Raw genomic sequence first — 13,794 nt, 5'->3', positions numbered from 1 at the left:
GAGTTTGACAGGTGGGAAGTCTACTGACAGTGCTAGAAAGTATCCCACCGTAGCTTGGACACGACCTGGAGGTCTTGCTGACCTAAAAGGGATATACAAAGGTTAGCATAAAACAAAGCGACTAAGTTTTTATTTTCGATTTCTTGAAAATAGACTTAAATTTAAACTATTTCATAGAGCTACTGTTCGTTTTATTTAGAAGAATAGAAATTTTTAAAGATGTGTATTATTTTACTTTCGTGACAAAATACGTAACTCTCACTAGTATTTTGTATGTGACTTCCGAAAATTTTAACGTTTTTGTGAAGGTTAAAGCATAGGATAGTGTTTTTGCTAGTTAATAATTATTAATATAAACCATTCGGATATTTGTCACTCATCAACTCGACAGCAAATCTATTAAGTTGTCCAGAAATAAATGTCGGTATTCTCACGATGACATTTAGAAGCAGAATATTGAGTAACTTATCGTTGGTTGGTTGGTTGGTTTAATCAGATATTTTTCGCTTACAAGGTGTCTTAATTGTCTACTGTTTCAACTCTACTCCGAGTAAGTTTCGTAACCCCTATGGCATCATGGATATGAAGGACTTACGTCTGATTTTCCTCTACGACTTCAAACTTGGACGAAAAACTACCAAAACTACAGAGGAACATCAAACAAGTATTCGGCCATGGATCTGTTACTGAACTCAACATGGAGATGAAAGTCTTGAAGACCACGAAAGTTGTGGACGGAAGCCATCCTTAGATAAAAACACGTTAAGGGAAGTAGTTGAGACAAACTCCTCGCACAACAGTACGTGAGCTTGGAGAAACGCTAGGCACGTGCAAATCAAACATTGTCAACCATCTTAGTGCGACTGCAAAGATGGAAAAGCTGGATGTATGGGTTCTGCTAACTGAATATTAACAAAATCAGCGTTATGAGGCTTCTGTGCTATTACAGAACCGAAACGATACATTTTCTAAACGCATGTGCGATGAAAAGTGGATTCAGTACGACAATCAGAAACGATCCTTAACAAAATTAGCGTTATGAGACTTAACCGAAACGATCCAATTTTTAAACGCATGTGCGATGAAAAGTGGATTCAGTGGATTCAGTACGACAATCAGAAACGATCTGCACAATGACGCGATCGCAAAACAGCCCCAATCCCCAGGTTTTACCAAAAAAGCTCATGGACTGCGGCTGGCATCGTTTACTACAACGTTTTGAATCCATGGGAAACAATCACAGCAAACAAATACTGTTAAGAACTGATTGAAATGAATTGAAAGTTGTGTAAGAAACAACCAGATCTGGTTAATCCCTATTCTTCCTCATGACAATGATCCTCCTCACGTGTCAAGGATGACGCTCCAAAGATTGAACGAATCGAGGTTCTGCCTCATCCACCTTACTCTCCAAATCTTTTTACCATACAGATTTTCATTTTTTCAAGTACTTCGACAAATTATTGAGCTTTAAAAACCAGGCAGCTGCAGAAGAAGCTTTTAGGGAGTTCATTGACCATAGAAACTCTGATTTTTACAGCAGAGGCATAAACAACATTATTGGCAAAAGTGGGTTGAAGCAAATGGTGCTTAGTTTGATTAAAGCATGTTTTAAAACATCGCAGTTCAAAAACAACACTTATTTCTGGACAACCTGATAGTATTACAAAAATAAATAACAATTTTTCGTAGTATCTATTCAATTTTATTTGCCCATAGGAGACAGGATATTGGAATGGGGTGGAGTCACTTTGGTAGACAGGACATTTGAGGAAGTGTCGGACATTATCGAAAGAACCGGTGATAATGTGGAAGTGGTAATTGAACAGGATAATGGAAAGTAAGATTATTTGTAGACTAAGAAGGTAATTTTCTGACAAGTAATAATGATCACTAGACAGTTTCTGGTCCATTGATGTTCCTACACGTGATACGTTTTGTTATAATAATTAAGCTGTTTGTATATAGATGTTTCTTTGTTGAACTAGTTTGTTATTTCAAAGGCTCTTTAAGATGGGCAGTATCACAGAATCTCAGTTGCAACATACTCATTTCAGAGCCAATGAAAATCAAAGTCGTTCACCCCATTCTTCCCATCACACTGTCACTTGGAGCTCCATTTCTCCAAGGAGTCCAACTCTTTCTCTTCTACCAGGTATGTTCTAACATTTTCCCTTTTCATAGATGTGTAATTATGTGAAACATTATCTCATTAGGTGAAAGAACGTGTGTTATGCTCACTAATTTGAAAAGAAAGTTATTATGCTGTAGATGAAACAAAATTTCGGTAATGTTCTTGAAGAAATGGCATGACAGATAAGAATGTACTTGTGCCTATCACAAGCCAGGGTGCCATCAATATTGTATGGATTTCCAACAACACTATTGACTGAGATGCAGTTTAATGGTCCCTGACATGCTTCACTGTAGATATTATAAGTTGCTAATGGTGTTATTCTCTCATCTACCTTTGAAGAAACTATATGATTGTTACCAAACAATTTAAATTTAGTTTCATCTGTAAAAACACCCACCTCAGGCTTTGCTAGTCGTGTTTTGGGACTCTATTTTGGTTTGATTATTTCTGTTAAAAAGTTAATTTTACATACAAGACCATTTAAATATTATTAAAACTGATCTAATATTTAATTGTTATTTACGTATCATAACAAAAGTGTTAACAGTTAATTATTTTAAAAGTAATAGTTATGACAAATTTCCATACGTAACGTTATGTATGGAGTTCAATTTTTGTAGTTTGGTTTCAATTTCGTGCAAAGCTACTCGAGGGCTATCTGTGCTAGCCGTCCCTAATTTAGCAGTGTAAGATTAGATGGAAGGCAGCTAGTCACTAGCTCCCACCACCAACTCTTGGGCTACTCTTTTACCAACGAATAGTGGGATTGACCGTCACATTATAACGCCCCCATGCCTGAAAGTGCAAGTATGTTTGGTGTGACTGAGAATCAAACCCGCGACCCCCTGATTACTTGTCGAGTGACTTAACCACCTAGCCATGCCGGGCCAATTTTTGTAGTACCGTTGATGTAATTTTTCTCATAACCCCGACACGTGGATTGTTACGTAATAGCGCCTGATGGTTTGCAGAAAGTTCAAGGCCTCAGTTGAACACACTATATATACAGGTCATTAATTAAGCGCAAAAATAAAATTAATTCAGAAAACGTGAAGTTAGTGAAAGTGGACTCAGACAGTGCGATTGTTTGTTTAGCCATACATGGCAATATTTTAAAGTAAGTTTCATATTTTGAAACAGATAAGTAAAATAATTTGTTTTATCAAAAGATGTTTTAAAGTAACTTAACTCACCTGTGTGAACTTTGATGAAAATGAGACAATTCTTTAAAGTACTAGATACAATTGTGGTAACCCATGGGGTAGCATAAATGAATTTATCGCAGATCACGTGGTAAGAAACAGAATAGAGAAATATAATTTTTGTTGTCAGTTGCACTCTAAACTTATTTAATCAGCCTGTGTGGACTGTTGATGATAAAAGAGAATTATTTATTGTTTTATGTAAAACTGTGTTATTCCATAGAGTAAATCATTTTTGTTCGTACATTTGGCTTGTTTTGAATATGTTATTTCGAAGAAAAGTTGATTGTATGCTGTCCGATTTTTTTTCGAATATGTCACCAACAAATCATATGCACCTACTTTTTGTTTTTTTAATTTCGCGCAAAGTTACTTAAGGGCTATCTGCGCTAGCCGTCCTTAATTATGTAGTGTAAGACTAGAGGGAAAGCAGCTAGTCATCACCACCTACTAACTCTTGGGCTACTCTTTGAACAACAAATAATGGGATTGATCGTCACCTTATAACACTTCCACGTCTGATAGGGCGAACATGTTTGGTGTGACGGGGATTCGAACCCTCGATCCCCAGATTGGGAGTCCAGCGCGTTAACCATTTGGCCATGCCTGGCATACTGAATGTGGCCTTGTTATAACATTAACATGTTTATATTAAACTTTTACATGGTGTAAACCACATGACTTTATCTCACCTTAACATGGTACAAACCACATGACTTTATCTCACCTTAACATTGTGCAAACCACATGACTTTATCTCACCTTAACATGGTGTAAACCACATGACTTTATCTCACCTTAACATGGTACAAACCACATGACTTTATCTCACCTTAACATGGTGTAAACCACATGACTTTATCTCACCTTAACATGGTGTAAACCACATGACTTTATCTCACCTTAACATTGTGCAAACCACATGACTTTATCTCACCTTACTCTCATTAATAACGTTGAAAGAATTATTCAAGAAACCAGATAACCGAAACGTTTTAAGTGATTCATATTCCAGCTTCAGAGATAAAGATTGTTTGAAGTGCCATATAACCGAAGGTCGCCTATATCGGTATGTGTATATGTATGATTAGTCCAATATCCAGGAAAGTTTCTGTGTGCTTAGTCTTAGAATTGTGTAGGTTTGAAAGAACTACAGAGGTGCAGGTGTAAAATTAGTTGAGGTTTTTTAACCATCTAAAAATGTTTTTTTCGTTTGTAATTTGAATTGTACTTTATAAGTAGCACCACTAATTTCTTTAAGTATTTTTAGAAACTGTTTGCACAATTGTGACTTTAACACCTTTTTCTGAAAGTTACAAGATCTCTTATACGTAATAATTATTGATATATTTAATTATATGTACTCATATATAATTCATTGGTAGATCCCAGTAATATCCCGGATGTACAACCTAACTCATATATAATTCATTGGTAGATCCCAGTAATATCCCGGATGTACAACCTAACTCATATATAATTCATTGGTAGATCCCAGTAATATCCCGGATGTACAACCTAACTCATATATAATTCATTGGTAGATCCCAGTAATATCCCGGATGTACAACCTATATCTCCGACCCGACGAAAGCTGCCAAGGACACCGGTGGGTATCAAATTATATATCTTCCATTTTCTATATTGCTACCAGTCAATAAATGATATTTTATTCATACCTTGACAAGGTTATTAGGATTCAAAATCTCCCCCCTCCCTCCCCTAAACGGGAGTCACGAGACTGTCACTGCTAATTTCTTGAGGTTTACCTCACAGGATATTCAGTAGTCCAGGATCTAGCCACAGCTTGTGTTTGGAGTTATTGGAAGTTATTTTGTTATGCATAAAAATCACCGTACATTGAAACCTCGTTAAGTATGTCAAATAAAAAGAATAGTTGCTGTTGGCGGACTGTCTTCTTCCTGTCAGTACCTTAATCCTAGGTTTCCTGCATCTGACCGTTTAGTCCACGTGTCCAAACGATATCTCTCAGGTTCAAAAGTTCGGTTTACATTTCAGTCTTTTATCTTGAGTAACCCATAAAATACACAAACAGATAATACCGTATAGCCTCTAAGTTAAATCCACTTGTGTCTTTAGGTGACAAACAAGGACATAAGTGGATAGTTAGGTGACCCTATTCGGTACAGGTGAACTACATTTATTTCCATACGTGAGAATCGTTGGCTAACAGATACCAATCAGAAAAGGTTTTTCCATGGCAGTAAAGTAATTCATACTATAGATCCTGTTGTATGTACGTCGTCTGCACTGATAACCAGTTGGTGTTGTATGTACATGTCCTCCACTGTTAGCCAGAAAACCTACACATTAGAGGGCACTATAGCCCTTGGGCAAATAACTTATATCTTCTTAAAACTGGGGCAGTACTAGGAGTTCCAAAATATATTACATAATTTATAGAATTAGCAATGAACAGCTGTAACAGTTTTGAAGCACGTGTACTATTTTATAATCAATAAATAGTGAAGACAATGGTGTACTTTACAGAATTAAACATTTCTACTGAGACCTATCTATTAATTAAACACTGTTTACTGAATCCAATCCATTATTAAACTGTTTACTGAGATCGATCCACTAATTAAACACTGTTTACTGAGACAAATCCACGAATTAATCTATGTTTACTGAGAGTGATCCACCAATTAAACTGTTTACTGAGACTGATACATAAAATACTGTTTAAAGAGACCAATCCACAAATTAATCTATGTTTACTGAGAGTGTTCCACTAATTAAACACTCTTTACTGAGACAAATTCACAAATTAAACTGTTTACTGATACTGAGCCACGAATTAAACACTCGCTACTGAGAGTGATCCACCAATTAAACTGTCTACTAAGAGTGATCCACTGACTAAATACTGTTTACTGAGTCCATTTCATTAATTAAACACTGTTTCCTGAGCCTGGTCCACAAATTAAACTGTTTACGGAAACAAATCCACTAATTAAACTGTTTACTAAGAAAAATCCACTAAACTGTTTACTGTGAGTAATCCAATAATAAAACACTGTTTACTGAGAGTGATCCACTAATTAAATATTGTTTACTGAGACTAATCCACTAATTAAACACTGTTTACTGAGACTAATCCACAAATTAACCACTCTTTCATGAGACCGATCCACTAATTAAACATTGTTTACTGAGACTGATTTACTAATTACATGCTGTTTACTGAGCCCGATCCACTAATTAAACATTGTTTACTGAGACTGATTTACTAATTACATGCTGTTTACTGAGCCCGATCCACTAATTAAACACTGTTTACTGAGACTAATCCACAAATTAACCACTCTTTCATGAGACCGATCCACTAATTAAACATTGTTCACTGAGACTGATTTACTAATTACATGCTGTTTACTGAGCCCGATCCACTAATTAAACATTGTTTACTGAGACTGATTTACTAATTACATGCTGTTTACTGAGCCCGATCCACTAATTAAACATTGTTTACTGAGACTAATCCACTAATTAACCACTGTTTACTGAGACTAATCCACTAATTAAACACTGTTTACTGAAACTAATCCACAAATTAACCACTCTTTCATGAGACCGATCCACTAATTAAACATTGTTTACTGAGACTGATTTACTAATTACACGCTGTTTACTGAGCCCGATCCACTAATTGAACACTGTTTACTGAGACCAATCCACTAATTGAACACTGTTTACTGAGACCAATCCACTCTTCTCATTATAAACCAATGTCAACGTTTTCTAGGTCTTTTTTGTACGTATATAGATGAATTTAAAACTGAAACTTTATGTAAAGCTGACTAAAACCCGGGAGTGAGAATCATTTATGTGGGTCAGGTATGTGATTTGCATAGTTATGCTGTAGCAACATGGATCAGATATTTGATTGATATATTTATGATGTGGCAACATGGATAAGGTATGTGTATGAAACACTTTATTTGTGGCTCATCGTATAAGGTATGTTGGTGAAACATGTTTGATGTGGCTACGTGGATTAGATATTGTCGTACATAGCCTGGTACTCATAGCAAATTGGATAACTCTGTTGACCAACATAGCCTAGAAGTCAGTACAACTTGGATAACTCTGTTGACAAACATAGCCTACACTTGTATATTTATCTTGACCGATATAACCTGCAAGTCTGTACAACTTGTTTATCTGTGTTGACGAACCTGGTCTAGGAGTTAATATAACTTGGATGACTCAATTGACCAACATGGCCTAGAAGTCAGTGCAACTTGGACACATCTATAAACGAGCATAGATTAGAAGTCAGTACATCTTAGATACTTATATTGACCAACATAACCCAGAATTCAGTAATACTTGGACACTTCCGTTGATCAACCTAGTCTAAAAATTAGTACGACTTGAATACGTCTGTTCAAATCATTGACTGATTCGAGTTTTAGTGGACAAAGAGATAATAATACCCTCTATTAAGAATGTCAAGGATCGAATCCCGATCATGTCAACACATATAATTTCATTGAGATTACATGAGATCTGCTAATGTATAAAGTAACACAGTTACAACAGAAAGTGTTCGTACCACTGCGTCGTGATTAGTTTTTCCTCATAACTTGAAAAGAATCACGATTAGGATAATGAAAGTATAGTATATTATAAATATTATACTAACACACATCTACATAAATTTTTATGTAAATTGAACGACAAATAAACTGCTTATAAACAAATAACCAAACATAGGAGGAGCAGAAAGTGTTCGTGCGTCTACTTTAATGGTCAGTTGTGTAGCCTTTCAGGTGAATTACTTGGCACAATTTCTCCTTATAGCCCTCTATCATCGTTTTACAGTACTAGAATGGTATTTTCTTCCATTCTTCTTTACAGAAGGCCTCTAACTCTTGCAAGTTTTTCGGATGATGCTAATGAACCCTGGTCTTCAACTCATGCCAAACGTTTACAATTGGGTTGAGATCGGGTGACTGCGATGGCCACTCCAGAACGCTTATATGGTTCCTCTGCAACCAGAATTGCACATATTTCGATGTGTGCTTAGGGTCATTGTCGTGCTGGAAGATCCAACGACACCCAAGCCACAAGTTCCGAGCATCATTCTTGATATAAGTGCCTAATATATCAACGTACTCTTCTTTTTTAATGATTCTGTTGACGCGGTGAAGGCTGCCTACACCAGAAGAGCTGAAGGAACCCCACAGCATAATCAAGCCACCTCCGTGTTTATCTGTAGGGACGGTGTTCTTTGGAAGATTTCGTTCCCCCTTCTTACGGAAAATATAGCGAACATCATTATGACCGTAAAACTCGATTTTGGCCTCGTCTGATCAAAGAATACTCTTCCAATAGGTAAAGGGTTTATCTACATGCTTTCTTACATACCTCGATTGTGCTTCTAAATATGGAGTTTTACAAGGACGGCATGCTTTGAACCCAGAAGAGCGTAACATGTTCGTAACTGTAGAGGTGCTTACTTCAACCCCAGTTTCCCTTACCAGTTTCTGTATGTCATTACGGGTTAAACGAGGGTTCCTACTAACTTTTGTGAGAACCTTCCTGTTGGTTCTCTCTGGAATTTTGGTGGGGCGTCCGGAACGAGGGAGGTTAGCAGTTGATCCTGTAAGCTTAAACTTGGAAATTATGCTTTGAACAGTATATTTCGGCACATTAAGTTGTGTAGCAATACCGGAAAGAGACACACGAGACTTATATTTTACAATAATTCGGTTTTTTAAATCACTGGGCAGTCGTTTCCTGTTCGCCATGATGACCAAGCACATAATCACGGAGACAACGCTAAGTTGCTGGAAGTACATTTTTTGCTGTTTAAATTCCAATAATTATGAACCCAGTGTCTAGTTCTGGAATGGTACAATGTAGCTTATTTGCCAAACTAAACAAACTTTTTACGGGAATATCAGTTTTTTTACACGTTCTGAACTGTACGAACACTTTCTGCTCCTCCTATTTTTGGTTATTTGTTTATAAACAGTTTATTTGTCTTTTAATTTACATAAAAGTTTATGTAGATGTGTGTTAGTGTAATATTTATAATATAGTGTACGTCTATTAGCCTAATCATGATACTTTTTAAGTTATAAGCAAAAAGCCGCTCTGTACGCAGGGGTACGAACACTTCCTGTCGTAAATGTAGGTGTCAGTAATAACTTTAATGGTAATTATATTTATGTTATCGTGTATGTTACTAACTACAACAAATGAAGTTCCGAATATATTATATCCTGCTAAGTTTGTATCTTTATGTCATCCGGGTAACCTTTGTTATGTTTTTATTTTGTTATTCAATTGGTGATTAATATTTCCTTATTGTATGATTCTGGTTTTCGTTCTACTAATTCTTCTTCGCACCTTAGACTCAAACTCCAAAACCACTTTCATTGGGAGAAATAGCGATTCGTCTGTGGTTTGATCACAGCCGAACTGATCTGCAAGTTACCTTACTCTCCGCTAAAGGTCTTCGTCGCAGGAAAACGCCTGGAAACTTAGCCAGTACTTTTGCCAAGTTGAGACTTGTTCCGCAGTCGTATGTCTTCTTTTTCATGTTTTAGTGTTGTATTCTCAGCTAAAGTTTGATGTTTCACATAAAGCAGAGTTTAATGTAGTAAGCAGAGAGAAATACTTTCATTACATCAACAATTGTCCACTCTGATCCGCAGTATTAGGCTTAACGTCCGATCAAAATTAAGTTCCATGATGATCAGCGTCAGGTAGCATTACATATAAAATATAGCGAGGTTATAACTACATGCAAACTAGAGCAAGAATATATCTAGAACTAAAGTAAGGAAAGGTTGTTACCACACGTAAACTGTAGCAAGATTATAACCAAACCTAAAGTAAGGAAAGGTTATTACCACACGTAAACTGTAGCAAGATTATAACCAAACCTAAAGTGAGGAAAGGTTATTACCACACATAAACTGTAGCAAGATTATAACCAAACCTAAATTAGAGAAGATCATAAAACATATAAACCATAGCAAGGATGTAAATACAAATAAACTATAACAAAGATATAACCACAAATAAATTATAACAAAGAGAGAAATACAAATAAACTATAACAAAGATATAACCACAAATAAATTATAACAAAGAGGGAAATACAAATAAACTATAGCAAAGATATAACCACAAATAAATTATAACAAAGAGAGAAATACAAATAAACTATGCAAAGATATAACCACAAATAAATTATAACAAAGAGAGAAATACAAATAAACTATAGCAAAGATATAACCACAAATAAATTATAACAAAGAGAGAAATACAAATAAACTATAGCAAAGATATAACCACAAATAAATTATAACAAAGAGAGAAATACAAATAAACTACAGCAAAGATATAACCACAAATAAATTATAACAAAGAGAGAAATACAAATAAACTATAGCAAAGATATAACCACAAATAAATTATAACAAAGAGAGAAATACAAATAAACTATAGCAAAGATATAACCACAAATAAATTATGACAAGGAAATAACTACAAATAAACTGTAGCAAGGATATAGTCACAAATTAACTAAAGCAAGGGTACAACTACAAATAAAGTATAACAAGTACATAACTACAAATAAACTACAGCTAACTTACGCTTATTTGGAATAGTAATACATTAACGTATGTAACATAATAAATTGGAGACTTGTTTGAAATAACAGTAATACGTGATCGTCTTAAGAATGAAGGATGTTTTTTATTTATATTTGATTACATAAAGTTTAGTCTACGTTTCTTATTTGTTCGTTAAGGTAATATTCTGAAGCTGTTACTATAGTACTGGTTTTGTATTGTAATGTTCATTAAGTATCCCCACCAGGTGAGAGACTTACAACATAAACTTTTGGACTTGTTCTATTTGTTATTAACAGAAGTACTCATCTATTGGACGGGAGAAATAAAAACTCTTTTGTAAAAAAGAATCGAAAATTATGCTTTATTTTTTAGCACAATCAACATTAAAAGTGCAGTAAAAACAGATAATGACAGCAGTACTGTAAAGAATGACGTATTGTTTTAATGACAGCAGTACTGTAAAGAATGACGTATTGTTTTAATGACAGCAGTACTGTAAAGAATGACGTATTGTTTTAATGACAGCAGTACTGAAAAGAATGACGTATTGTTTTAATGGCAGCAGTACTGTAAAAATGACGTATTGTTTTAATGACAGCAGTACTGTAAAGAATGACGTATTGTTTTAATGACAGCAGTACTGTAAAGAATGACGTATTGTTTTAATGACAGCAGTACTGAAAAGAATGACGTATTGTTTTAATGGCAGCAGTACTGTAAAAATGACGTATTGTTTTAATGACAGCAGTACTGTAAAGAATGACGTATTGTTTTAATGACAGCAGTACTGTAAAGAATGACGTATTGTTTTAATGACAGCAGTACTGTAAAGAATGACGTATTGTTTTAATGACAGCAGTACTGTAAAGAATGACGTATTGTTTTAATGACAGCAGTACTGTAAAGAATGACGTATTGTTTTAATGACAGCAGTACTGTAAAGAATGACGTATTGTTTTAATGACAGCAGTACTGTAAAGAATGACGTATTGTTTTAATGACAGCAGTACTGTAAAGAATGACGTATTGTTTTAATGACAGCAGTACTGTAAAGAATGACGTATTGTTTTAATGACAGCAGTACTGTAAAGAATGACGTATTGTTTTAATGACAGCAGTACTGTAAAGAATGACGTATTGTTTTAATGACAGCAGTACTGAAAAGAATGACGTATTGTTTTAATGGCAGCAGTACTGTAAAAATGACGTATTGTTTTAATGACAGCAGTACTGTAAAGAATGACGTATTGTTTTAATGACAGCAGTACTGTAAAGAATGACGTATTGTTTTAATGACAGCAGTACTGAAAAGAATGACGTATTGTTTTAATGGCAGCAGTACTGTAAAAATGACGTATTGTTTTTAATAATTCTATCAATATAAAGTAAATAGGATGAAGTCTGGTGCTGGTTGATTAATAAAGGTAGATGATACAAGGAACACATATTGACGTTTAGTTATATAGATAGTTCTATAATTTTACTGTACTACAATAATAAAGTGTTTCAGTTTTTAATACAGCTTACTTGTTTATTTGTACAGATAAGCTCACTCAAGTGAGAATATGGAATATTGTATTAAATTTGGGTTTGTTTAAATTGTTTAAATTTGTTTAAATTGTTTAAAATTGGTTAAATTTGTTTAAAATTGGTTAAATTTGTTTAAAGTTGTTTAAAATTGTTTAAATTATTTAAAATTGTTTAAATTGTTTAAATTTGTTTAATTTGTTTAAAATTGTTTAGATTTAAAATTGTTTAAATTTGTTTAAAATTGCTTAAGTTGTTTAAAATTGTTTAAATTTGTTTAAATTGTTTAAATTTGTTTAAATTGTTTAATTTGTTTAAATTTGTTTAATTTGTTTAAATTTGTTTAAATTGTTTAAAATTGTTTAAATTGTTTAAATTAGTAAACAAGCTCATTCAATTTAATTTTCTGGAATTTGGGATCAGTCATAGACTTCTCTGGAAGTTAGGAATCATGTCCATCTTGCTAAATTGTCACCTGTTTATCGTAAATAAAGCAAAGGTTGATTTGTTCATTTTCTTAGAGCATCAGTTCTTCGCCTGGAATAAGAAGTGATTACAGTGTTTGATTTGAGGGACAATGTCCATACCTTGTTGTTTGTCAGACAAATATTTAACTAGTGACAAAGACTTCAGACTTATGTGTCTTTCACCCAATCGTCTTATTTTCTTTTGTGTATATATATAATTGTAATAAATGTCTAAAATAGTTTAGGCGTGCGACTCGTAATCTGAGGGTCGCAGGTTCGCATCCCCGTCGCGCCAAACGTGCTCGCCCTTTCAGCCATGGGGCCGTTATAATGTGACGGTGAATCCCACTATTCGTTGGTAAAAGAGTAGCCCAAGAGTTGACGGTTGGTGGTGATGACTAGCTGCCTTCCCTCTAGTGTTACACTGCTACATTAGGGACGGCTTGCACAGATAGCCCTCGAGTAGGTTTGTGCGAAATTCAAAAACAAACAAACACAACAGTAATGTGTCATTCACGTTTTTAAAATGGCTGTTCTGTTCCTTGGTGTTTCGAACAAGCTCTGACTCAGTAACAAGATCCTACAGCTATACTTGAATAACCGATGACTCAGTAACAAGATCCTACAGCTATACTTGAATAACCGATGACTCAGTAACAAGATCCTACAGCTATACTTGAATAACCGATATTTTCATCGGTTTAACAATAGCCTTATCGTCTTTGTCATCCAAGTTGAAACTATAGTAGGCCTAGTGTGACAACCACGTTCTTTAATACGACACAAAGAGTACTTTTTCCAATGTGTGTTGACAACGATTAAATCCTTGTTATTTATTT

General features: G+C 34.6%; 1 protein-coding gene across 1 annotated transcript in view; it reads left to right on the top strand.

Moving 5' to 3' along the window:
• Positions 1 to 576: 576 nt before the first annotated feature.
• The window catches only part of LOC143228447 (regulating synaptic membrane exocytosis protein 2-like), a 49,881-nt gene continuing 36,663 nt past the window's right edge, over positions 577 to 13,794 (top strand). Inside the window, exons 1-5 of the mRNA XM_076459706.1 lie at positions 577 to 664; positions 1,720 to 1,840; positions 2,058 to 2,155; positions 4,884 to 4,948; positions 9,729 to 9,898. Of these exons, the coding sequence (XP_076315821.1) occupies positions 577 to 664; positions 1,720 to 1,840; positions 2,058 to 2,155; positions 4,884 to 4,948; positions 9,729 to 9,898 (542 nt within the window). The remainder of the gene's footprint in view (positions 665 to 1,719; positions 1,841 to 2,057; positions 2,156 to 4,883; positions 4,949 to 9,728; positions 9,899 to 13,794) is intronic.

The sequence above is a fragment of the Tachypleus tridentatus genome, chromosome 10, assembly GCF_004210375.1.
Source record: "Tachypleus tridentatus isolate NWPU-2018 chromosome 10, ASM421037v1, whole genome shotgun sequence".
Lineage (NCBI taxonomy): Eukaryota > Metazoa > Arthropoda > Merostomata > Xiphosura > Limulidae > Tachypleus > Tachypleus tridentatus.
The sequence above is the reverse complement of the archived record's forward strand: the minus strand, read 5'-3'. Positions and strand labels throughout refer to the sequence as shown.